At 40.2% G+C, this 22769-nt stretch overlaps 2 protein-coding genes across 6 annotated transcripts in view; both read right to left on the reverse strand.

Moving 5' to 3' along the window:
* Window positions 1-1216: 1216 nt before the first annotated feature.
* LOC122408955 (uncharacterized) overlaps window positions 1217-22769 on the reverse strand; it is a 29856-nt gene continuing 8303 nt past the window's right edge. The window contains exons 3-27 of one of the 3 annotated variants that reach the window (XM_043416094.1): window positions 22362-22502; window positions 20932-20967; window positions 19999-20181; window positions 19785-19928; window positions 19503-19685; window positions 19219-19350; window positions 18819-19133; window positions 18560-18742; window positions 18157-18288; window positions 17582-17896; window positions 17113-17442; window positions 16713-17033; window positions 16381-16569; window positions 6924-7055; window positions 6515-6838; window positions 6228-6416; window positions 5966-6103; window positions 5327-5437; window positions 4174-4271; window positions 3854-4070; window positions 3588-3770; window positions 3367-3507; window positions 2948-3271; window positions 2685-2867; window positions 1217-2556 (exon numbers count right to left, since the gene is read on the reverse strand). In XM_043416094.1, the coding sequence (XP_043272029.1) occupies window positions 2366-2556; window positions 2685-2867; window positions 2948-3271; window positions 3367-3507; window positions 3588-3770; window positions 3854-4070; window positions 4174-4271; window positions 5327-5437; window positions 5966-6103; window positions 6228-6416; window positions 6515-6838; window positions 6924-7055; window positions 16381-16569; window positions 16713-17033; window positions 17113-17442; window positions 17582-17896; window positions 18157-18288; window positions 18560-18742; window positions 18819-19133; window positions 19219-19350; window positions 19503-19685; window positions 19785-19928; window positions 19999-20181; window positions 20932-20967; window positions 22362-22502 (4835 nt within the window). In that variant the 3' untranslated portion in view covers window positions 1217-2365. The remainder of the gene's footprint in view (window positions 2557-2684; window positions 2868-2947; window positions 3272-3366; window positions 3508-3587; window positions 3771-3853; window positions 4071-4173; window positions 4272-5326; window positions 5438-5965; window positions 6104-6227; window positions 6417-6514; window positions 6839-6923; window positions 7056-16380; window positions 16570-16712; window positions 17034-17112; window positions 17443-17581; window positions 17897-18156; window positions 18289-18559; window positions 18743-18818; window positions 19134-19218; window positions 19351-19502; window positions 19686-19784; window positions 19929-19998; window positions 20182-20931; window positions 20968-22361; window positions 22503-22769) is intronic. The other 2 variants (XM_043416095.1, XM_043416096.1) reach the window with 2 other exon arrangements.
* On the reverse strand, window positions 7969-15356 carry LOC122408956 (uncharacterized). Of its 3 annotated transcripts, none has more exons than XM_043416099.1 (3): window positions 15338-15356; window positions 10685-11128; window positions 7969-10201 (listed from the first exon to the last, which is right to left on the reverse strand). In XM_043416099.1, exons 2-3 carry the CDS (start codon window positions 11103-11105, stop codon window positions 10167-10169), a joined length of 456 nt encoding a protein of 151 aa, XP_043272034.1. In that variant the 5' UTR covers window positions 11106-11128; window positions 15338-15356; the 3' UTR covers window positions 7969-10166. The 3 variants fall into 3 exon arrangements, with proteins under 3 accessions (XP_043272034.1, XP_043272032.1, XP_043272033.1); XM_043416097.1 differs by lacking the exon at window positions 15338-15356 and adding an exon at window positions 13336-13556; XM_043416098.1 differs by lacking the exon at window positions 15338-15356 and adding an exon at window positions 13332-13556.

Consider the following 22769-nt stretch of genomic DNA (forward strand, 5'->3'; position numbering starts at 1 on the left):
GCACCACACATCAATTTTCATCGAGTTCTTGCTTCACAAAAAGTTACCGTGTATGTTCGTAAGAATTAATAAAATTAAGTTATGGGATCCTATGGCACCATGGTAGTTTTTACTGGAATTTTCTTTCTGCGTGTACGAAAGCGTTTAGAAACAGAACTAGAAATGGGTGTGCAGCTTGAGGGCTTATTATTATGGAGGTAATCTTAGAGTGTTACACCAAGAAAAATAAAGTGAATTTATAAATGAATGTATATTTATAATGTATGAAGTATATGTATATATATTAATATATATATTTGTATTATCGATAATTATATAATAAATACGTGTGTGTGCTTTGAGGAAAAAGCAAGCACACATTATTCTACAATGTGTATGGATTTTGGTTCCGGCACAACTCGGTTTAAGGTATATTACAGGATGGATAGCCCAGCCGATAAATTGTACCTGATCGGAATTTCCGTACTTCGTGATGCAATAAAAATTTGAAAAAATTCAGCAACATTTGGAAAGTTATGCACTTCAATTATCAATAATAATATTGCCCAAAAGTTATTAATAAATTATTTAAATAAATAATTTTTCTACAATTTTACAGTAAACCCTTGTTTTTCTTTTACGAATCGAATGTGCCCATTTTTCTGAAGGCTCATGATTTTTTTCAAAATTTTCGTGGATTTTTGAAATTCCCTTTTTTAAATTTTTCAAGTGGCTCTATTTGTACATTTTTGATCCAATAACCTTGAGACTTTTCAAAACTGATGGTAAATATGTTTTCTAAAACATATTCAAAATTCAAATTTTTTCAAGAAATTTCAAAGATCCACGAAAATTCTGAAAAAATTCATGCGAGCATTCGGAAAAATACACACATTTGATTCGTAAAAAAAAACAATAGGTCACCTCAAAATGATTGAATAATTAATTGTTTAAACAATTTGTTACAAACTTTTGGGCAATATTATTATTGATAATTGTTGTTCATAGCTTTCCAAATGTCGATGAATTCTTTCAGATTTTTGTTGCATCACGAAGTACGGAAATTCCAATCATGCAGATATAATTTTTGGTCGAGCTATCCATCCAGTTTATGCCTTAATAACGAGTCCGTGTCGTCGACGTTTCATCGGGTCAATCTCGTTCCACGCATCAGAGCAATTCTGTTTACTCGTCTATTTTTTCGCTACGTGTATTCCAAAGATAAGTATCGGAGAAAGAATTTCCAACGCAATTTTTTATTTCCAGTTTTCCATATCCTCCAATCTGATCGTTTCATCACATTTTTATTCTGATGATTTCGATCGTCCTTTTATTTGCTCTATCTCGTCGTGCTCTCGAGGAACACTGCATCGCAGCACTCCGCGAGGCAATGAGCGCGTGGAATATCGTGGATCCTTGGAAAGAAAGGACCTTTGAGATTTTTCAACGTTATTTCTATTGATTTTAATATTATTATTATCATTATTAATATTATTTTATATTATTATGAATATTAATGTAAAATGTGTATTATTTAGCATTAAAACGATCGGACGTATAACGTGAAATTGAGGCTTTACTCTATTTTTGCAAAAAATTGCTAACAATGAAGAGAGAAATTTTTAAAATGTTGAAAATCCTGCAATTTTGATTCGTGTTCGAGATGATAATTCGTGCCCAAGTTTTTGTAACAAGGAATCGTGGCTATTGCGAAGCGTAGGAAGAAACAAATGTGGCCCGGGTGCTCGGCGCGCTTAAACTCCAATTTTGAAGGCTTCGTTCGCCTCTTTGATACGTCATTGTACACAATTTTCGTCCCATTCGTTAATACTCTAAGAATTCGTTACTTAAAAAAGGAAAAATAAGGAAAGAAACAAAAGAAATAAAGAACAGACAACGAGAGTCGATGTTCGAGACTGTAGTCCACCTTAATATTAGACGCACAAGTGTATACAAGAGACCACGTGCTATGGCCACTTTGGTCAATTAACGGCTTTGCCATCAATACGATTATTTATTTTTCCTCATTTTCGAACGTTTCCCACGCTACTGGAACGCGCGATCGCGACGCTTTCTCTCGTCGGATACGAGCTGAGACTGATGTTCGTCGGTTGATCAGGATTTTTCAAAAATCTACTTTCAGCTTATCGAATATCCAAAGTTTTTCGACTCTTCTTTCAACGACGCCCTCCCCCCCCCCCCCCTGCAACATAACAAAATTCTTCAATTTTCCGAAACAGAGAGTCACTCGGTTTATTTTATCAGCGATCGTGTTTGTTAGCTTGCTTTTTAGCCCGTAAATCGGTCATGTGTGTGGGTCTGTGTGAATCTTTTGTTGTTGTTGTTGTTGTTGTTTTTACTTTTTTTCCTCGATTATTTTAAATTTTCACGCCTGCTTCGGATGCGGCGCCGGTGCTGGGGCTGGATCCGAACGGAAACACGATAGCAGGAAACCCGTGTACATCAAAAACAATATTGTTATCGCGATCAGCATGTACATGTAGATATTAAGCTCCGGCTGACGGAACCTGTTTTTTCGCAACCATTCCAATACTTCTTCCTCCTTGTGCAAATCACCTTGAAAGAAAGAAAAAAAGAAAGAAATTTAAAGGTAAAATATATTTCAATGTTGTGGAAAGCTTTTACGCTGTGCAGCTCTGACGAAAAAGCGCTGGATAAGAAAAGTTAAAAGAAGTTGAGCTCACCTCGATAAATACTGGGGAATCGTTTGCGGAAATAAACGATCGCAGGTAATTTGGTGACTCCCCATTTCCTCGCGTACCGAGGATCGGCCATTTTGACAAAAGTGATATCGAGATTGTCGGTTTCTCCGTCGATGTTTTCCAGATGTTGGCTTACCTCCTCGCTCTCTTTGTTATCGTGCTCGTCTGTGATAAAGTAAAAAAAAGGAGTGAGAGCCCGAAGAAAACGAAGGTTTGCTTGGAGCGTTTTTGGGGCTGGAACTCACAGAAAAAAACGGTGACGAATTCATTCTCGTCGAGCAATTTGTCGAGCATTTTTTTGTTGACCTCTTCAATCTCGTTTTTTATTTCAAAAACATCTTGAGACGTGAGCCATTGGAGGATTTTGTCTTCCTGCGTCAAATCACCGTCGTATATGAGCGGAGTCTTCTTCCGGAAATAAGTCAACGACGGTACGTTGATTATTCCATATTTTTCAGCGTACTCGGGGCTCGAGATTTTGACGAAATCGATGCCGAAGAGATCGGCCTCTCCGTCGATCTTTTCGAGGGCTTCCATTATCTCGTTGCAATCGGAACAATCTTCGTCATCTGAAAGCGTCGAAATGACCTTTTCACTCTCTTTCCCCGCGCGAAAGCGCTGTCCGAATCCGAATGAAAAATGATTCCAAAGTTGCTCAACTTACAGAAAAAAACAGCGAGGAATGGCGACTCGTCGAGGAGCCTTTCCAGCATCCGGTCGTTCACCGACTCGATCTCGTCGGCCAATTCGCGGTTGTCGTCGTCGATCAGCCACTCGAGAACGGATTCTTCGTTCTGAATGTCTCCTGCGTCAACGAATAACCACCGTTTACGAACCAATTCGTGCATCGATCGATCTCATAATATTATATCTCCGGAAACTTACCCTCGAACAGCAGAGGATTCCCGTTCCTGAAATAAACGAGGGCCGGGAAGGTTTTTATCGAGTATCTCTTCGCGAGCTGCGGATCCTTGATCTTGACCATGTGAATTCCGAAGACGTCACACTCGTCGTCGATTCTCTCGAGGCCCTCTAGCAGCTCGTCGCAAATGTGGCAATTTTGTTTGTCTGCAAACAGCGAACGATTATGAAACGTCGAATGTTTTTATTCGCCCGAGTATACTGCCCGGAAAATTCGTTCGAGTACTTACAAAAATAGACCGCGAGATATTGCGTATCCTCGACCGAAGACTCGAGCATCACTCGAGAAATGAGCTCGATACGGTCCTCCGTTTTCTGGGTAATCAGCCATTGCAGCACTTCCTCCTCCTCGGATAATTCGCCTTCGAAAATGTTGGGTGTTTGCTCTTCGAAATAAACGAGAACCGGGAAATCGGTAACTCCGTAATCCTCCGCGATTTTGTAATCCTGAGTAAGAGACGGGGGTCATCGCTTGCCGTGACTCGGCGCCCATTGGCTCGATTTTTTCAATAAAAAAAAAACCATTTTCTTCAACTCCGCATTTACGAACCTGCGTTTTGACGAAGGTGATGCCGTGTCGATCACAGTCGTCGTCGATGTTCTCCAGTTCCTCGAGGATACCGGCGCACTGTTCGCACTCGTCGCTGTCTGTGAAAAAGCTCGTAAATCAGAGAGCGAGTCGTCGAGCGACAAATAGGGAGAAGTGAGACGGACAAAAAATAGGGCCAACAGATGAAAAGTAGAAGAAGAAAAACACTTTTTGGGATTGTAAATCATGAACGATAAATCGTGGAAACGAGATAAATATAGCCAAGACAAAAAAGCGTACGCTACGCTACGCATTCGCGTGTGTGTGCGTGTGTGTCTCCTGCCTGGATAAGTATTGAGAGACCAAACAACAAACGCGTACACTGGTGCGACAACACTGTCAAATAAGAGGGAAAATCAAATCGATAGCCGCAAGTGTCTTGTTTATTCCGATTTGCCCGTCTGTAATCAACGCTCACCTCGCTCATTCTTCGTCGAATTTCGACTTTCTTGCTGAAAGAAACTCAAATTTAATGGATATTTTTAGTTGATGAGAAATAATAAAAGCACGAAAATATAGTGCTTCCGCTTTGCTCCGGAGACCAATTGAATTTTTATATACCTTTCCATCCTGATTACGATTTTTCAGAATTTTTTTAGATCCGAATGATGAATCATTGAGAAGGAATATTTCGGTAGACAAAAATAGAAGAATAGAAAGGAGTTTTGACGAATCGATAAAGCGTCCCGTGGAGCCAGTCGATCAAGTTATTTCTTAGTGCCGTTTTGCTTGCATTAATTAGAGAAACAGAGAGAGAGAGAGAGAGAGAGAGAGAGAGGGCGAAGAGAAATAGTGAAGTGAGAATATGATTTGTCTCGTGCGTGTCCGGAAGCTGCTGAAGAACCTCAGTGTCCCATGGTACGGCTGTTCGTGGCTGTTTGAGAATAGCGAACAAAGACTTGATGGAAAATTTTGAATTATATGTTTCTCTTGTAAAGCGTGCTCGGCAATAAAGCGCTGCGCAAAGGTTGGGTGAGTGAGAGAAAAATGGAATGCGACGATAGAGGAAAAAGCTGCACAGTGATAATTCGGGGTTGCTGGAAACAGCCACGGGGTTTTCGTTCATAAAAAAATTCTTTTTTCTCAATGATTAGTGCTTTTTTGTCAATGGTACCGTCGCCTTCTTCAGCCGCTTCTCCTTCCGCTGCCATCTTCTGTTCCTGCTTGTGTCGCATCTGCTTGCGATACGATTTCGATTGGCACATGTCGCAAAGCGTTCTGTTCCCTACGGCAGTATTAGTTTCAACGTCAACATGGACGAGAGATCGGAAAATTAATGAAAAACCTTATTAACATTATTTTACGCTATTATTATTGGAATTCTTGTAATTGGGCAGAAGGAAAGGCAGGGAGAAACGAATCGGGAGGGTCGAGAGTGAAGAAGGAAAATTTTCGACGAGGAGTTTTGACCGAAGAAAAATAGGAATTCCATTTTTTACACCGATTTTGTCAGCAGGACCATGCGGCAAGCAAAAGCGCTCTAATTACGTTTTATTTCCAAATGAAATTAATCACCGATAACTCTTCAATTATTCTCATTCATTGAGGATTCCTAATCCCAAACTTCATCGAACTAACGAACGCCGCCTACCGCAAAAAATCTCATCCGAAAGCATCGGAACGCCCCTAAAATTGATCGGCTAACACAAATTTACATGAAATACATTTTTTTTACGACTCGAATTACAACGACGGCGGAACGAACGGGGACGGATCGCTTCGACAGAAATTTCAAGTAGGATAAAAAACTTACAGAAATAAACGGCGAGTCCTTTGGATTCTCGAATAAGGTGGAGAAGTTCCTCGCCCTCGAGGGCCTCGATCATATCGCCCGATGGATCCTTCTGGGTCATCAGCCACTGGAGAATTTGGTCCTCGTCGTAAAGATCTCCTGAGGAGGAAGGGGACAGTTATTTGAAATAAAATTGGCGTAAACGGTGAATCGACTCGGGTATTGCGAGTTTATAAAGCAAACAGAAGAGCCATTGGTTTGTCGATCGATGACTACCATTCACCTGCGTATATGACCGGCTCTTTGGAGCCCATGCGGAAAAAGAGTATCGCCGGAAGCGCGAAGACTCCGTAATCCTTGGCCAATTGTTTGTCATCGATTTTGACGAAATTGATGCCAGCCCCGTCGGCCTCGTCGTCGATGTGCTCGATTTCCGACAAGACGCGACTGCACTGCTTACAATCTTTGCTGTCTAACGGCGAGCATCAAATCCCCCCTCATGTTAATTACTTACGGATACTTCGTATAAAAAATGCCGCATTAAATGCGATTTCTTTAGGCAAGACTCACAGAAAAATACCGCCACGTAGTCCGAGGTTTGACGAATCTTGTGAAACATTTTACGGTTTATACGCTCTATGTGATCGGTCAGTTCCATGTTCTCCGGGTTCGTTAACCAGTCCAAAATCTCTTCCTCGTCGTCGATATCACCGTCGTAATTTATGTACTTTCCCTTACGAAAGTACGTTATACCCGGTGGATTTCTGAATCCGTACTTCTTCGCCATCAAACGATCGCTTATTTGAACGATTTTTATTCCGTACTCGGAAGCCTCGTCGTCGATGAGCTCGATATGACGAATGATTCGCGGGCTCTCGGGATCTTCCTCCTTGTCTGAAATCGTCGTTGCGCAATGTTACTCCAATTCCCAGGTTTTTACCTTCGAGTCCACTCTTTCGGTTTCTTTTTAAGCACTCACAGAAAATAACAGCCAAAAATTCCTTGGTCTCGATGTACTTGAGGAGAAGTTCGCGATCGATTTTCTCGATGCTCGCGTCATTCCTCTGCTTGACCATCCAGTCGAGGACTTCGGTCTCGTCCAGTAAATTTCCTGTTTTTCGATGGACATGAAAAGGAAAGAAAATCATTAGCAGACGCGCATACAAGAGTAGGTGTCTTTTCGATGGAAAGTTCATAGCTCAGGCGAGGTTCGATATTTTTTATCTGTATACTCGAATCAGATTCGATTCTAGGTCGTGCTGTTAATTATCAGTTTGTTTACGCCTTCGTATATACAATTAGTTAGCACATTAATCTATAAGAAATTTAATTAATCGATCAATCGATTAGTTTCGGCTGTAATTAATCGAGTGTATGTTCAATTAAGTAATTTTCTTAGCTACAAAAGCTTCGAGAATCACGGTCTCGACGCCAATTCGTGGCCAAAAGTATGTAAATGTCGACGTCAGCGTCGTTGCGCTGACCGTAAATTTGACATTTGTTTTGTGTAAACGGTACAAAATAAAAATGCTGATTTCTCATGGTCCGATCCCGAGGATGATGATTAATAACGTGATATGTACAAACCGCAGTGATGACATTACCATCATTATATACATATATAAAATATTCGTTTGAGATACCACACTGTTGAAATATTGGCGGCGGGACCGTTCTGGAATGGCTACGAGTAAGGCAAGTAGAATTATTTTGACGTTTCTGGTACGTACCCCTGCAAAAAATGAAATCGTCCGGGTGCGCTCGTTTCCGGTAAACGACCCTGTTAAAACTCAACTTCCCACTCTGTTTATCGTAGCACGATGATATTAAAACGTGTGTGTGTGTCGGTTTCTTTGGTAATGATGAAAACGTGTTTACGGTTACTCGAGGAATCGCATCGAACGATCGTATCGAGATAAACGGTGCTTCGATGATCGTTCTCCAAATATAATTGTTCGTGGGAAATTGTCTCGTTGATGATATTACACGCCGATTGGATTGGGGGAGCATAAAGAATGATAGAATAGTAGGAAACATATATTTATTTCATCGTAATGTTGGCGTTTTTGTTTTCTTATCCGTACATGAGATTGCTCTACATCACTGTACATGAATAATATATCGAGTGCATGAATACATTTGCATTTGCAATGAAAATGAGTTGTACAACGGACGAGAAGATTCGTTGAACACTCGCAAATAAATATCGGAGTGAGAGTCTTACATCTTTTCGCCTTATTTTAATGAAGCGTGCGATCGTGCCCGAAATGAATGAGTTATACGATTACGAGATGAGAATAAACGTAGTTCGTCTAATCGTCCCTAAACTGGGATTAGGAGAGCTAAACATTCAGGTTTTTCTTTACTTCGCGTTTGCTTTTTTTCGTTTTCATTATATGCCTGGGGGGCACGTCTTATGGCGCTGGCATTAGAGGCTTTTCTGAAATAATATGTACGCTCCTTAGTGAGAATGAACGAGGCGAGAAGAACAAAAGTATTATTTTCATCATGATGAAGTTTAGAGACGGAAACAGATTTTAATTGACAGCAGGGAGAGAGAGAGAGAGAGAGAGAGAGAGAGAGAGAGAGAGAGAGAGATTGAAGGGGGTGAGAATGAGAGAACGAGAAAATCATTCCTCACAGACTTGATAGCGAAAATGAGTGACAGAAGAAACAACGAGTTAGTAATGACGATGATAAACATGCCTAAAGCAACCGGCATTAGTATCCACCCTTAATTCTAAGATCGCATTTTCTTTCGTGTAAGAGCTAAACGCGCTGAAGACAGAGGGTATAATAGAGAGGAATCGGACGATTGCAGCCTGGCACGAAACACGCGGACGAGAAAAAAAATGCTAAAACGGAAATGCGGTTTTGCGAGACACCTTAATTGAGAAACAAATGAATCGTACATTTTTTGCCGCATTCGCAGGGACAAACGTGGCACAATGAATCAAAGGTTTTCTCGTGTTACGTACCAGACGATTTTATCCAATGGATCACCGATCAATCAATCAATCATCTGCACTCGATCGATCGATTGACCGTTCGATCATTCGCTCATTTCAACAAAAAATATATTCAAACAATACTCATCAACGAGTCACATTTCCGTTGATTTTTTCATTATTTCAACAACGTTTTTTTTTCTTTCGAAAAAAGTAGAGAGTAGCTCTTTCCCTTTCTTTTTTTCTGCAAAGTCTCCAATAAACTTTGGTTTTTACTCTTTCAATTCAATCATGTTTCTAATGTGTTTGAACTCCTGCTTTAAACAATGTGAAAACTAGTCGCGATAAAATAGCCGACCATTTTTCCGTCGCGAAACTCGAAAATAGATGAATTTATTTTCCTGACCAAGTTCCCCGCAGTTAACACGACTGTTGTTGCTAAAAGTTGCTAAAATATAACGCGTATAAACTACGACATTTGGATCGATGATGTTGCAGTTCAACGTTTATTCGTGATTTTTTTTAAATTATAGGCGTGACAAATGCAACAGTAAGTTTTATATGCGGCGTTATAATTGCAAATGAATAATTATGCTTTTTGCTTTAAGACAGGCATAAAAAAATGCAATAGTAAGTTGTAAATCGGCATGCAAGTGTTTTTTTTTTTTTTTTTTTTTTTTTTTTCGTCAGGGAGACGCGCGGATGAGAAGAAGATCATAAATACATAATAAATATATCTCTTTATACACATGTGCGTTTAAAAAATCTCGGTATCTTTAAACACACCATTTCGTAAACATGAATAAATAAATAAATATTTAAATAAATAAATAAATATTTGAATAAATAAATAAAGGATAAAAATAAATGACTAAAGCTTCTTCAATGAATCGTGAACGCGTTTCCCTTGTGTTCGAAGATGTGATAACGTCATTAAAATTAGTAGTTTGGGCGTCCGAGATCAAAGGACGCGGAGCTTTTTTTGAGAACGATGGCTACGACGATGACAGAAGAAAAAAGTATAAAATTTTTAAAAAGTTTTTTCCCCTTTGCTGTTTGTTCAACGATGGTGATGACGACGCATTTTTTACTTTCTTATTTTTCGTAGACCTAATAAGTAACGCTTCCTCGAGTCGACACAGATAGAAAAGAAGATTTTCATGAGTGTCGTGTGTTCGGAGGGTTTGTGTGTTACGTCGTGAGTTCTCGCGACCCCTCTTCGGTCGTAGGTTGTCGCACGACCCGACGATCCGTTGATCGATCGTCGTCGCTAATTAGACCTTCATTAGGTACGGAATCCCGGCGACAACTGCAACACCCGACAATCGCGAAGGGCATTTCAATTTCCACTCGCTCTCCAACATTCTATTGACTTTTCTAGCACAGCCTCCCTCTCGCTCTCTCTCTCTCCATCTCTCTTTCTTTCGCTCCCTTTCGCTCAGCCTTTCATACTTTCCGTTCGTTCCGAAATCACTGCAAGTACGATACAACGGAGATGACGCAACGACGAAGATAGTCATTGAATTGGCTCGTTCTCACGATCGTCGCTCGTTATTTCAGTCTCAATAGTTTCGTTTCGTTTTCTCTACCGTCTTAAATTCTTGTTCGTCGAACAAAATATTCTCCGCTCGTCGGTCCCACAGTGATTTTCTTTCAAACATCGTTTGCGTTTAATTGATAAAAGTGTTTGTCTCTCGGATTCATAAAGCTTTCTCTTTCATTCTCTCTCTCTCTCTCTCTCTCTCTCTCGCGCGCGCGCTCTCGTTTTCTGCTATTGTTAGAGAATATTTACCGCTTCCGAAAAATCCCTTCTTGCCCTTGGACGATTTAACAGGGTTGTTGTTGGCTTTGTTCGCCGTGTTGGTGTTCGCCTTGTTCCCTACCGTTTTGCCCCCAACGCCGTTCGTGTCCACGACCGAAGCGATCTTTTTGCTGTCCTTAGCCGTTAGCTTGTTTATCGGTTTGAGCGCCGGCACTAAGTTCGACGAGCTCGATGTCGTCTTAGCCGACGATGCTTTTCCGAGGTTTGACTTGCTCGTACTTAACTTGGAGGTTACACCGCTGTTGCTCAATTTTCCACCTCCCGTTGCACCCTTTTGCGATGCCGTTACACGGCTGACTTTGGCAACCCTCGTTGCTTGGTTCGGCTTCGCGGGACAGCACTGGTAGGGCTCATAGGAGGGAACCGTGGGTTTCGCGCTTTTACCACCCATCCCGATGTAGAAACAGCCGTCGCCTGCGGTAAGCAAATACACAACGTGTCAGATAACAATTTATTATGATTTTTCGTATTTTTTATTTCTTTGGTTTTTGTTTTTGGTTTGTTTGTTTTTTTTTTGTTTTTTTTTTTTTTTAATTTGTTTTTGTTGTTTTTAATTTTTGGACTTTGGCTGATTCTCGCACGAGTTAAGGCGCACATGGGATCCGGGAAAATTATTGTTGCTTTTTTCTCTTCGTTTTCATTCAGCTAATTAGCCCTTTTTCGCTTCTTTTCGTTTGTTCAATACTCCGATTCTCTTTTATTATCACAGTGCCAGCATTCTATGCAGCAGGATCGAAAGTACTTTTCCGATACATTTCATTCAATTTATTCTCCGTTTCTGTGGAAAAAGTTTCTTTTGTTTTTGAATTTTTATCAATAATTATCGACAGCCCTCCATTTTAATCCACATTTTGAGCGTCACTCTGACCGTTAACCGAGACCAAATATTGAGACGAAAAAAGGCTAATTTTCACCGAGTTTTTAGAAAGAGAGAGAGATATATATATAGAGAGATAGAGAGAGAGAGAGAGAGAGTTGGAGAATGAAAAACTCAAAACGTGCCCGAACTACAGAATCAGTTAACTTCAATGCCTCAGTGGCCACAAAATTCAAACGTGCATTTTTAAGGGGAATCAACTGCAACGTTTCGATTCAAGTTTTCTCAAGCAACAATACGATAAGCTATAATCTAGGCTGACTTTCAAGTATTTGTCGATCTTCAGAGACTAATTCACGTGGAAAATTCAGTTTGGCAGTTTTTGAGAAAGCTTGGGTCGAATGGTCTTTTGGATTATGCTAACCGCGAGGCACCGAGAAAAATTAATTTCTCGAATAAAGTTCCTAACGTTGTTGATCGGAAACATGCTGGTTCCGAGCGTTCTTCTGTTGAATTAACCGAATCAACGAAACCGTCTGAGTTAATGAAATTTGATGAAAAACATATTTTCTCGGTTCATGCTGAACAACAACGAAGCTTACGATGCAAAACTTCATTCGTATGAAATTCATTTATCTCGTTGCCCGAATCGTGTTAGATACTATTTATCTCAAATACTTTCGTTCCGTAACTTTTGGTTATCGTAAAAGTGATCGTATCTCGTCACCGAATGATAGTAAAGTTGCATAACGCGGTCCGTGAGTGACGACAATAGCAAGCTGTAAAATGTGTATCCGCGACACAGCCGCGCGATCTTTTTTATCTCTAATTTCATATCTCTAGTCGGAGAAGGAAAAATATCGTTAAAAAAACGGATCGAGATTGAAAAGAAGGCGGGGATAACGACGGAACGAGAACGAAGAAAAAAACGTCTCAAAGAATTAGAAGCGAGAGTTAGGGCGTGAAATCACTGGGTTGCAGAAAATCTCTTATCGAGGCAAAACGATACAAAATCGATCGACAATTAACACGTTACGGAGGTCGGTGCCGTTTTATTAATCGTCGTCAACCAGGAAGCTCGTGGAAAAATTCCTCTCCGTTGAAGTTGATTTTTTCTTCGAACCATTTTTTTCTTGGCAGAATTTTTTTTTCGAGACTCCATGCTCATCAGATTTCTAGAACAGTTATCCTTCGAAGAATAGTCCACCGTGAGTGGGAGAAAGTTCATGTCCATGTAAATTCATGATGGGATCGAGTTGGAGAGCCACGAAAATCCTCATCCCTTCCGAAGCATCGCGATTGTGCAAAAAATAATTGTTTTCCCGCTAGCGCTATAATTTCGTCGTGTATCATTTCACCTCGAGTATATGGAGAAGTAAAAAAAAGAAAAAATCAAAAAACACGGAAGATAGATTCAGCGGGAGAAGAAAAAAAAAGAAAAATAAACGGTTTTTAATAGAAATTTTCATGCGGTACGCCCTCCAGTCCAGCCGCCAATCCGAGAGCGCGTTTATACTAGAAGTATCGTCTAGCATACTAAAACGGAGAACGAAGCGTGTATCTAATCGGTATGTGCACTAAGTGGGGTATTGCTCACGAACTTCACTACCAATTCCACGCAATTTGAAATAAATACAATACACGTAAATAAACATAAATATACAAATCTATTGATATAAATATATATTTATGATTGATACGTGTTAAAATCGCGACGAAAATCCGTTCACTGATAAAACCAATAAAAAAATCAAATGCCTCGAACCCGTTGATCTTGGAACTCTCTAATATTGGATATACCTACATCCACCAACGATCTCTCTGCGATATTTTAACATCTCGTTATCTCTTTCGTTCCATTTTCATTCTCCCGGACATTTGTTATCACATGGTCATTCAGATTGTACAGATTCACTGGACTCTTGCTATTTTTTGTTTCTTTCTTTTCCTTAGTTTGCGTACGTATTAGCGTCTTTTTTGTTTTATCTCGTATTGTTTAATTCCCGTCCTCCTGGGTCTCGTTAAGACGTTGATGCACTTTTACCTTTGTGGAGAATTTTCTTCAAGGCTTTGTTATCATTTTTGAAGTTGCTACCACCACCACCACCACCACCATTATCATCATCATCATCATCATCATCATCATCATCATCATCATCATCATCATCATCATCATCATCATCATCATCATCATCATCATCATCATCATCATCATCATCATCATCATCATCATCATCATCATCATCATCATCATCATCATCATCATCATCATCATCACCATCATCATCGTCATCATCATCATCATCATCGTCATCATCATCATCATCATCATCATCATCATCATCATCATCATCATCATCATCATCGTCATCATCATCATCATCATCATCATCGTCATCATCATCATCATCATCATCATCATCATCATCGTCATCATCATTATCATCTTCATCATCATCATCATCATCATCATCATCATCATCATCATCATCATCATCATCATCTTCATCATCATCTTCATCTCCATCATCATCATCATCATCATCATCATCATCATCATCATCATCATCATTATCATTATCATTATCATCATCTTCATCGTCATCATCATCATTACCTGTATCAAGAGTAGCAGTCGTCATCATACACGGTATGTAGAGACACTCGGTATGATTAACAGGTGATCTGTTCGTAATAAAATATTATATATATTTACATATATAAATGTATGTATGTATGTATATATATATGATATTTTATTAATACATAATGTTTTGATACTAATTTTACGAAAATTTGGACGTTTTCTATTATTTCTTCGAATGTTGCGCGAAATTATAGTTTTCCGAGAGTGTAATAATTAAGACGATTCCAAAATGCCGCCTGGAGGTGTGCCTATCGTTCTCATTTATTATATATTACTATTATTATGATTATTATTATAAAAAAAAAAATTAACGAGTATATTATTAATTATGGCGAATATAAGAAGTTCGAGCCAAGCTTGTTCCGTGAGCTGTCGCAGACAACGTGTTAGACATGCGAGAGATGGAATAGAGATGAGTTTTGTTTCGGGCGGTGAGGAGATCAAGAGAGTGAATGAGCGACAAAGAGGAGAAAGAGAGATCGAGAGAGATAGAGATAGCGAGTGATGGCAAAAGCTCGAAAACGCGTCGCGACGTCGAAGTAATTTGTACGCGACGTTTTACACGCGTTTAACTTGATTAAGTGGACGTACGCAACGTGGGCCCCTTTTGCCTCTGAGTTGATCGATGAGCTTCATCGCCCTGCTCGAAAGACAACACCGCGCGGAGCTTCCTTTTCTCGCTATCCGTCACGTTTACATTCACTTGTGCACATATAGATATAACAGAATTTTCACTATTCTTTTTGAGCCTGACACATGGGATGGACAGTTCCGTCGAATTACAAATTTTGTCAATCTCATTTTTTCCAGTCCTCGATCCAGTTCTCGATTCAAAAAATTGATCAGCAAAAAAAGGAGCGGGAGGAAAAAAATGTTGCACCCGGTAATTTTTAATTGTTGAATCAATAATAAAAATAGTTTATTATTCTCAAGGCAAACCGGAAATCCGATTCATCGTTATTAGAGAAAAACGGTTCTCCCGATCGTACGTTCACAGTTCGGCGGCGACCAGTTGGAATAATTTTATGAAATAAAAACGACGATGCAGATGAGTGCGGGTTAATGAATACGACACGACAAATAGTGAATGAAAAATAGAACGATTAAGAAAGAAATGACACGGGACTTGGGAAAATTATGGTATTCTGGAGAACGCTACCTGGGCTGACTTTTGGGGTTAGTCGAGTCGTCGAGAAGATCGGTGTGTGCTCCGCGCGTCAAATCATCTCCGCGATCTCGTATCTCAAAGTCAACTCATTTCATTTGTCCAGCTCATGAGCTGCGTATGTCGGTTATTTAGGAACATTGACCAATTTTTAAATGCTGGGAATAATCGATAGACAAATGTTTCGATAAAAACAACCGGAAAATAATTCAAAATTCCCATCGAAATATCTGGCCGTATTCGGAACGATTCTAGACGCGATTTCTTCTTCACGGATCGTCGACGCGTTAATCAAACGAAAAGTTAGTGCTGCGAGCGAGTAAAAGAGTGCAGTATTTCTAGGCTCAGATAAATAACGAATTTGCAAATTTGTTTGCTCCGCCAATAAAGAGAAAAGAACAGACTCAAATGAAAATCAAATCGATCGCGGACTCGTGGGCACGATCGCGACGGCGCGTGCTCGTTGGTACTTGTGGTACGCGGGCGTTCTTTCAGTCACGATTGATATTAAAGTCACAAAGAACAGTACACCCGTTATAATTATCATCATTCTAGATGTTTCCTTACTTTTCTGTTCGATTAGCCATTCCAGAACTTTGTCCTCGTTCTTAAGATTACCTACAAAAGTCAGATACACGCACACATATATATAGCATATGACGAACCATCTCAGTGGCAAAGATACATTATTTGCGATTGGAAAAGATGAAGAAACAATCACCGACTGATAGTTTGAACTTTTTAAATCATCGAATTGTCCATTTCATGTACATCAAACAAGTTTTTTCATCGATTAAAGATGTTGAGAGACGAGGGGCATTCTGGGATGCTCCCGTTTCCGGGCTCATGAAAAAATGACGAAAAATTAGCTGACTCGAAACACTAGAGTGATCGATAATTTCAATAAAAACAAATCGTTTAAAGCTCTACTCCTTCATTATCCATCGATCGGTGTACACTCTCATTGTGGCAATGAATAGACGATTTAACGAAGCAAATGCGGTACGAATGGTGTGTGAAAATATCGAGACTCTTACCGTCATACATGATGGGGACACCGGTCTCGTAATAGACAAGAGCCGGGAATGAGAAGATTCCGATTTCAGCGGCGAGCTTCGCATCGTTGGATTTAACGAATTGTATACCGTGCTTGTCCGTGTCGTCGTCGATCGTTTCTAATTCCTCGAGAATCTCACGACACGTGTCGCATTTCTCGTCGTCGGCGTCTGTGCAAAATCAAATTGTTTTTACCGTTTGTTCGCATGCCGCGAGAGCAGAGGAGTGGGATCACAATCGACTTTCTCATTTTCGATCGTTCTATTTTTTGGTCGAATAAAAAGGAAGGAAGATTTTCTTTTGTAAAACTCACAGAAAAATACGGCAAGATGTTCGACGTCGTTGATGAGAACCTGCAGCGTTTTCCGGTCGACGCTCTCGATGACATCCGGCGTCGAACGACGAAGCTCGAGCACCCAATCGAGAATCGCGTCCTCGTGCATCATGTCGCCGGTGTAGATGTTGCGGAATTTGTGCCGGTAGAAAGCGAGCGCTGGGAGCCCCGGGAGATCGTACTCCTTCTCGATTCCATCGTCCGAAATTTTCACGAAATCGATGTCCTTCTCTTCGCACTCGTCGTCGATGTTCTCCAGTTCTTGAAGAATCTTTTGACTCTTCTTGTCACCCTCCTTGTCTGGGAATCATCAGGTCGCAAGCGATTTAGCCAACAGTGAGAGACCGACGTCACTGAGAATCTTATTCGTTTTACTCACAGAAAAACACAACCACGTGGTCGTTCTCGTCCAAAATATTTTCCAACATTCTCGCGTTAACCTCCTCGATTTTTCCGGGTATCTCGAGAGTGTTCTCGTCCGTCAGCCAGGAGAGAACCTCGTCCTCGTCCTCCACGTCGCCTTTGTAAATCAGTGGTTCCTTGTTGCGGAAGAACGCGAGGGTAGGGAAATTCTTGATTCCGTGTTTCTTCGCGATACCGTTGTCTTCCGTCGTCACGAATATTATTCCAGTCTCGTCAAGCTCGTCGTCGATGTTCTCCAACTCTTTCAAAACAGTTTCGCACTCGTCACCTTCCTCACAGCGGCCACCTGAATGGAGTTGGAGCAAAGAGCGCTTTATTTTTGGCAATGTCGAAGGAATACGAAGAATTTTCAATCGTTCGATTCCAAAGTAAGTATAGAGAAACTTGGCAATCGCTGGAAAAGCATGGTTGAAAAAAAAACTTACTGAAATACACGACGACGTATTCGTGCTCGTCGATCAGACCAGACAGAATTTCGTCCGTCACTTCCTCGATGGTAGCAGAATTTTTCTGCTCGATCAGCCACTCGAGAACTTCGTCCTCGTTGAGTAAATCGCCCTCGTAGATCGCGGGTATTTTGTCCTCGAAATAGACGAGAGTGGGCAAGTGATCGATGCCGTAATCCTTCGCCTCGGCCGTGTTGTCCAGTCGAATCATTACGATGTTTTCTTTCTCGAGATCGTCATCGATGTTCTCCAATTCATTGAGAATTCTCATGTTCTGTTTGTCCTCTTTGTCGTCTGTAATTTCAATGAATTTTTATTATTCAATCGATGAGAGATTTCAAAGTGGAAAAACCCTGCGCATAATGCAGCAAATTATAATTTAATCGTTAATTTTGTTCTTGATCGGTCCACCAAATAATTCGATCTATAATTGCTGAATAATTTACTTTCGAGACTACAATTGTAAATGAAAATATGCGGTGTCCTGGATCATTAAATCATTCCTCTTTTTGTATGAGTAACCTTGTCGAAGGGACTTACATTGGATTACTTACAAAACAGTACAGCGAGATATTGGCTTTTCTCGATCAATTTTTCCATCATCTCGTCCGTCACTTCCGGAATTTCTCGATGTTTTTTCTGATGCAGTAGCCAACCGAGTAACTGATCTTCGTTGATTAAGTCGCCTGAAGAATGAGGGTTATGAATATTATCACGAGTTTCCAAATGATTTCATTGTGCTTGTGTCAATTTTTCTCGAGACACAGAAACAATTGTAAAAATGGACAAACTGAGAGCATCGAGGGAATGAAGATTGCTTGCAAAAACGATTATCAGCTTTCGATGAGCTTTCAGCAACTCTAGCGAGTCACTCAAACCTTCGAACAAACTTTGTCCCATGAAAGATTGAAGCATGCAGATTTCCGGGTTATTGGGACACTGAAAACTTGTAATTACCATCATAAATGTGTGGTATTCCACGCTCGAAGAATACCAACGTTGGTAAATCGTCGATTCCATACTCCTTTGCTTCCTCTTCGTCGTCGATCTTGACGAACGCGATGTCGTGCTGATCGCAATCGTCGTCGATATTTTCCAGTTCAGAAAGAATCTTTTGACTTTTTTTCTGCTTCTTGTCGTCTGAAAAAAGAAATCAAGATTTCAAACGATTTCAGTTAATTTGAATGTGGTTTTTGCATAAAAACAAAATACTCACAAAACAGTACAGCCACGTAGGGCATTTTCTCGATAACCATGTCCAACATTTCATCGGTAATGTCTTCGATTTGATCGCTTTTTTGCTGCTGCTCAAGCCACTTGAGAACCTTTTCTTCGTCCTCGAGATTGCCCTCGTAGAGGGTTGGTATACCTTTCTCGAAGTATATCAAATTAGGCATTTTCTCGATACCGTATTCCTTGGCTTCTTCGGCGTTGTCGATTTTCACGAAAATGACGCCAAGCTGATCGCATTCGTCGTCAATGTTCTCAAGCTCGTTGAGCACCCTCTGAGATTTTCGGTCGTTGTTGTCGTCTGAATCGTCGGGTAATTTTCCATTATTGAAAGCAAAGCGATCAATTTTACTCTATGGCTTTAGAATAATGATGAAATTGCTTACAGAAAAGTACTGCTATGGTTTTTCCTTCTTTGACAAGACGGTCAAGCATCTCATCCGTGACATCTTCGATCTCATCCTTCTCCAGTTGAGCCAGCAACCATTCCAGGATTTCATCCTCGTTCTCGATGTCGCCTGTTTCCCAAAAAAAATAAATTCTAATGACTGACTTTTTGAAATGCATCGACATCGCAATGCCCGAATAATCAACAGATCGCTTCCGAAGTACCGTTCAAAGGTTTATTATTTTCTTCACACTTTTCGCAATTGTATGAAAAAATGCCTACCGTCGTAAACGTTGGGTATTTGTTTTTCGAAATAAACTATTGCGGGTATGGAATCGATGCCAAAATCTTTGGCTGCTTTTTCGTCGTCGATCTTCACGAATTGTATTCCGTGCTTGTCGCAATCGTCGTCGATCTTCTCGAGCTCGTTGAGAACCTGCATCGAGTCGTCATCGCCGTGATCGTCTGTGCATTGTTTAACAACATTCAATTTAAATGAACTCATTATCGCGAATGGCTGGATACGGAATAGTCACAAGAATCTTTCAACGACTTATTGCGTACAGAAAAGTACAACGAGATTGTCCATGTTGCCGATCAGGGTGTTGAGAGTCTTGGCCGTCACATCTTCGATCACGTCCTCCTCGTCGCCGGTACTTTTGTTCGAGACCAACCACTCCAGGACGTCCTCTTCTTTGCTCAATTCGTCTGTCGAGTAATATTTATTTAACGAATGATAAATTTATACGAAAAATAAGATCGCTAAGAGTGTGCTTACGCTCGTAAATGATTGGAATTTGGTGACGATAATACACGAGGGCTGGAAGAGGCCCGAGATTATATTCCTCGGCGAGTTCCTCGTCGGCAATTTTCACAAAACCGATGCCAAGTTGATCAGCTTCGTCATCGATGTTTTCCAGCTCCTGAAGCGCCCTCGCACACTTTTTGCAGTCCGGTTTGTCTGTCCCATTTGAAAGCAATGAAAAGCTTTAGCTGTGCGTTCGATAATGAACGTCAAATCTTTGGTTTTTAATCGCCTTCGCTTTTCCTCGAAGTTCGCGATTCATTTACAGACCTATCCTCATTTCTGACGGTGCAGAAAAAGGCGTCACGGTCAAAATGACTATTTTATTCGCAAATCGAATCTCAGCCAAGTTCAAAGCTCCAGTTGCTTTCACGAATAAAGCTAAATAAACACTTGACAATGTTGACACACGATTAGCTTCACAAATCATCGTTATCACGCGAATCATGCAGCTAAGTTATTGTTTCTGAATAGTAGTGATGAGTGATGTTGAAGTTAAAGTGATTAGGGTCGCGTCTACTGACAGCAGAAAAGTACTCCGATTGAAAAAAAAAAAAACTATGAGACGTTCTTGAGCAAGCGATTCCAAGCGTTAATCTTCGATTTCGAACCTCGAAGAATGATCGAAAAGTTAAAAAATTCGAATTCATGTATATCTTGATACGACACTAAAAGTGTGAAGATTGTTCGAGCCATGAATTGGGGATGAGAAAGGGCGTCTGTTTCTACTGGGCAGCGTTCACTCGTGATGAAGAATATTTCTACAAAATAGTATCTAGAAAAAAGTGAATCTATGAAGAAAAATTGAAAATCGGCTTATTAAATGGCGAAGAAAAAAATAATAATAAAGAAGTTGCAAATGCTTAGAAAAGGGCGGTTCTTGATTTGACGTAAGAGTGTACTTACTAGAGCCGGCGCCAGTACACCGCTCCGTGTTCGGACCTATCCACACCAACACACACAAAAAAAAAGGTTTCACCTATATTAGATACAAGTTATTATTAATACGATTATCATCATTATTTACGCATTTGTTTAAGTGTGCGTCAGGCAGGCGAGCACCTGGGTGCGACACATCAAATATGTAGACTCTGCACTGAGAAGAGAAACTCTGTCGAGAAAGCAAATTTTTGTTGTTGGATCAACAAATCGTAGCTGGAATATTCAATTTTTTGGTCCAACCGAAGTTTGATTGATTCAACGATTGCAAACTGGGGGCTCGAGTCAGCCAAGTTTTTGTTTTTCGTCCAACGAATTTCATCTCATTCCCTACGATATTTTCGATCCAACCGAAAATCCGTTGCATCAGCTGCTTTCTTTTCCGAGTGCAACGAGAATTGGCTCGAGCCATTTTCGAAATAATGGAAGAAAAATGTGACTAAAATTGTGTCAAGTCATTTGTACCGTTTAATCGATGGGGCTGACAGTTTGTATCATCTTTTTCGTTCACGATCACTTGAAAAGGTATTTTTGCACAAAAAAAATTTACATGGCTACACGGACGAGGCTTCGGTCATCAAACCTTCTGATGTTGCTCATACATTTGGCCAAGAAACACAACATGTGATGTTCTGCATATATATTTGCACATATACGTATACCACTCTCGGGAATATGAATCACACAGACTCTGCTCGACGCCAGCATAAATCATGAAAATCATGATCAATATCCACATATCTTGAGCATAATCCTGAGCAATATCCATATAAATGCAAATATACAAATCAACATTTGCCCAACGTAAAATTATCACGCAGACGTTAAAACACTTTACATTTACACTGATATTTACAACATTTACAAATTATCGTCCCGTGTCTCTTGACGTTGTTGATTGAAACAAACAAAAAAATAAAGAACAAAGAGACAAGAGAAGAAAGACAAAGGAGGAGGAAGAGAGAGAGAGAGAGAGAGAGAGAGAGAGAGAAAGTACCTGGAAAGAACCTCACTATTAGTTAACAAACGTTTAGGCAGCGTTACGAACCGTAAAACTCTTTAAAATTATTCATACTGCAGCTATTTTTCATTTTCATTGATCTTTTCGCTCATTTTCTTATGAAACTTCAGCGTTTTCATACGATTTATTAATTGAGTTATCTAGCAAATCAATAATTGCACGATAAATAACAAAAAATTATCTGCGCGTTTATCGAACGAGCAAAGTGAATGGAAAAATGTATCGAATAGTCATTAAATATTTAAAATTTGTATGATAATTGTTAAATTTTTAAGTCTTGATATAGTTCAATGCCGATTAGCGATGCTGCTGTTATTATCGTTCGTTGGATCGTTCTTTTGACGATCCTAGCGACTAAACGATTTGCACGACTTACAGAAAAGAACTGCTACGAATTCTGTATCTTCGACGATTTTGTCGATCATTTTCGAGTTGACTTCTTCGATTCGATCGGGCAGGTCCATCGCCTCAAGACTCGTTAAGAACTCCAGTACGTTCTCCTCGTCCATCAGGTCACCTGAATTGTTTCATTGAAACTTTATACATCCCACAAATATCATCAACTCATGTTATATACTGCACGATCCTGTTTGCATGTGCGAATGTGTGAGGAAATATTCGCATGTGCATCGTTGGGTCGTGTTACAAATTACAGAATGACGAGAACGCTACTGGCATGTTGTGAACGAATAAGCGAGTGGTGGGTTCGTCCTGCTTCTGCGGTTTTAGAAACTCGAGAGGAGAAACAAAAAAGACACGAACGAATTAACCGGAACGAGTTGAA

Source organism: Venturia canescens, chromosome 4 (genome assembly GCF_019457755.1).
Source record: "Venturia canescens isolate UGA chromosome 4, ASM1945775v1, whole genome shotgun sequence".
Taxonomy (NCBI): Eukaryota; Metazoa; Arthropoda; class Insecta; order Hymenoptera; family Ichneumonidae; genus Venturia; species Venturia canescens.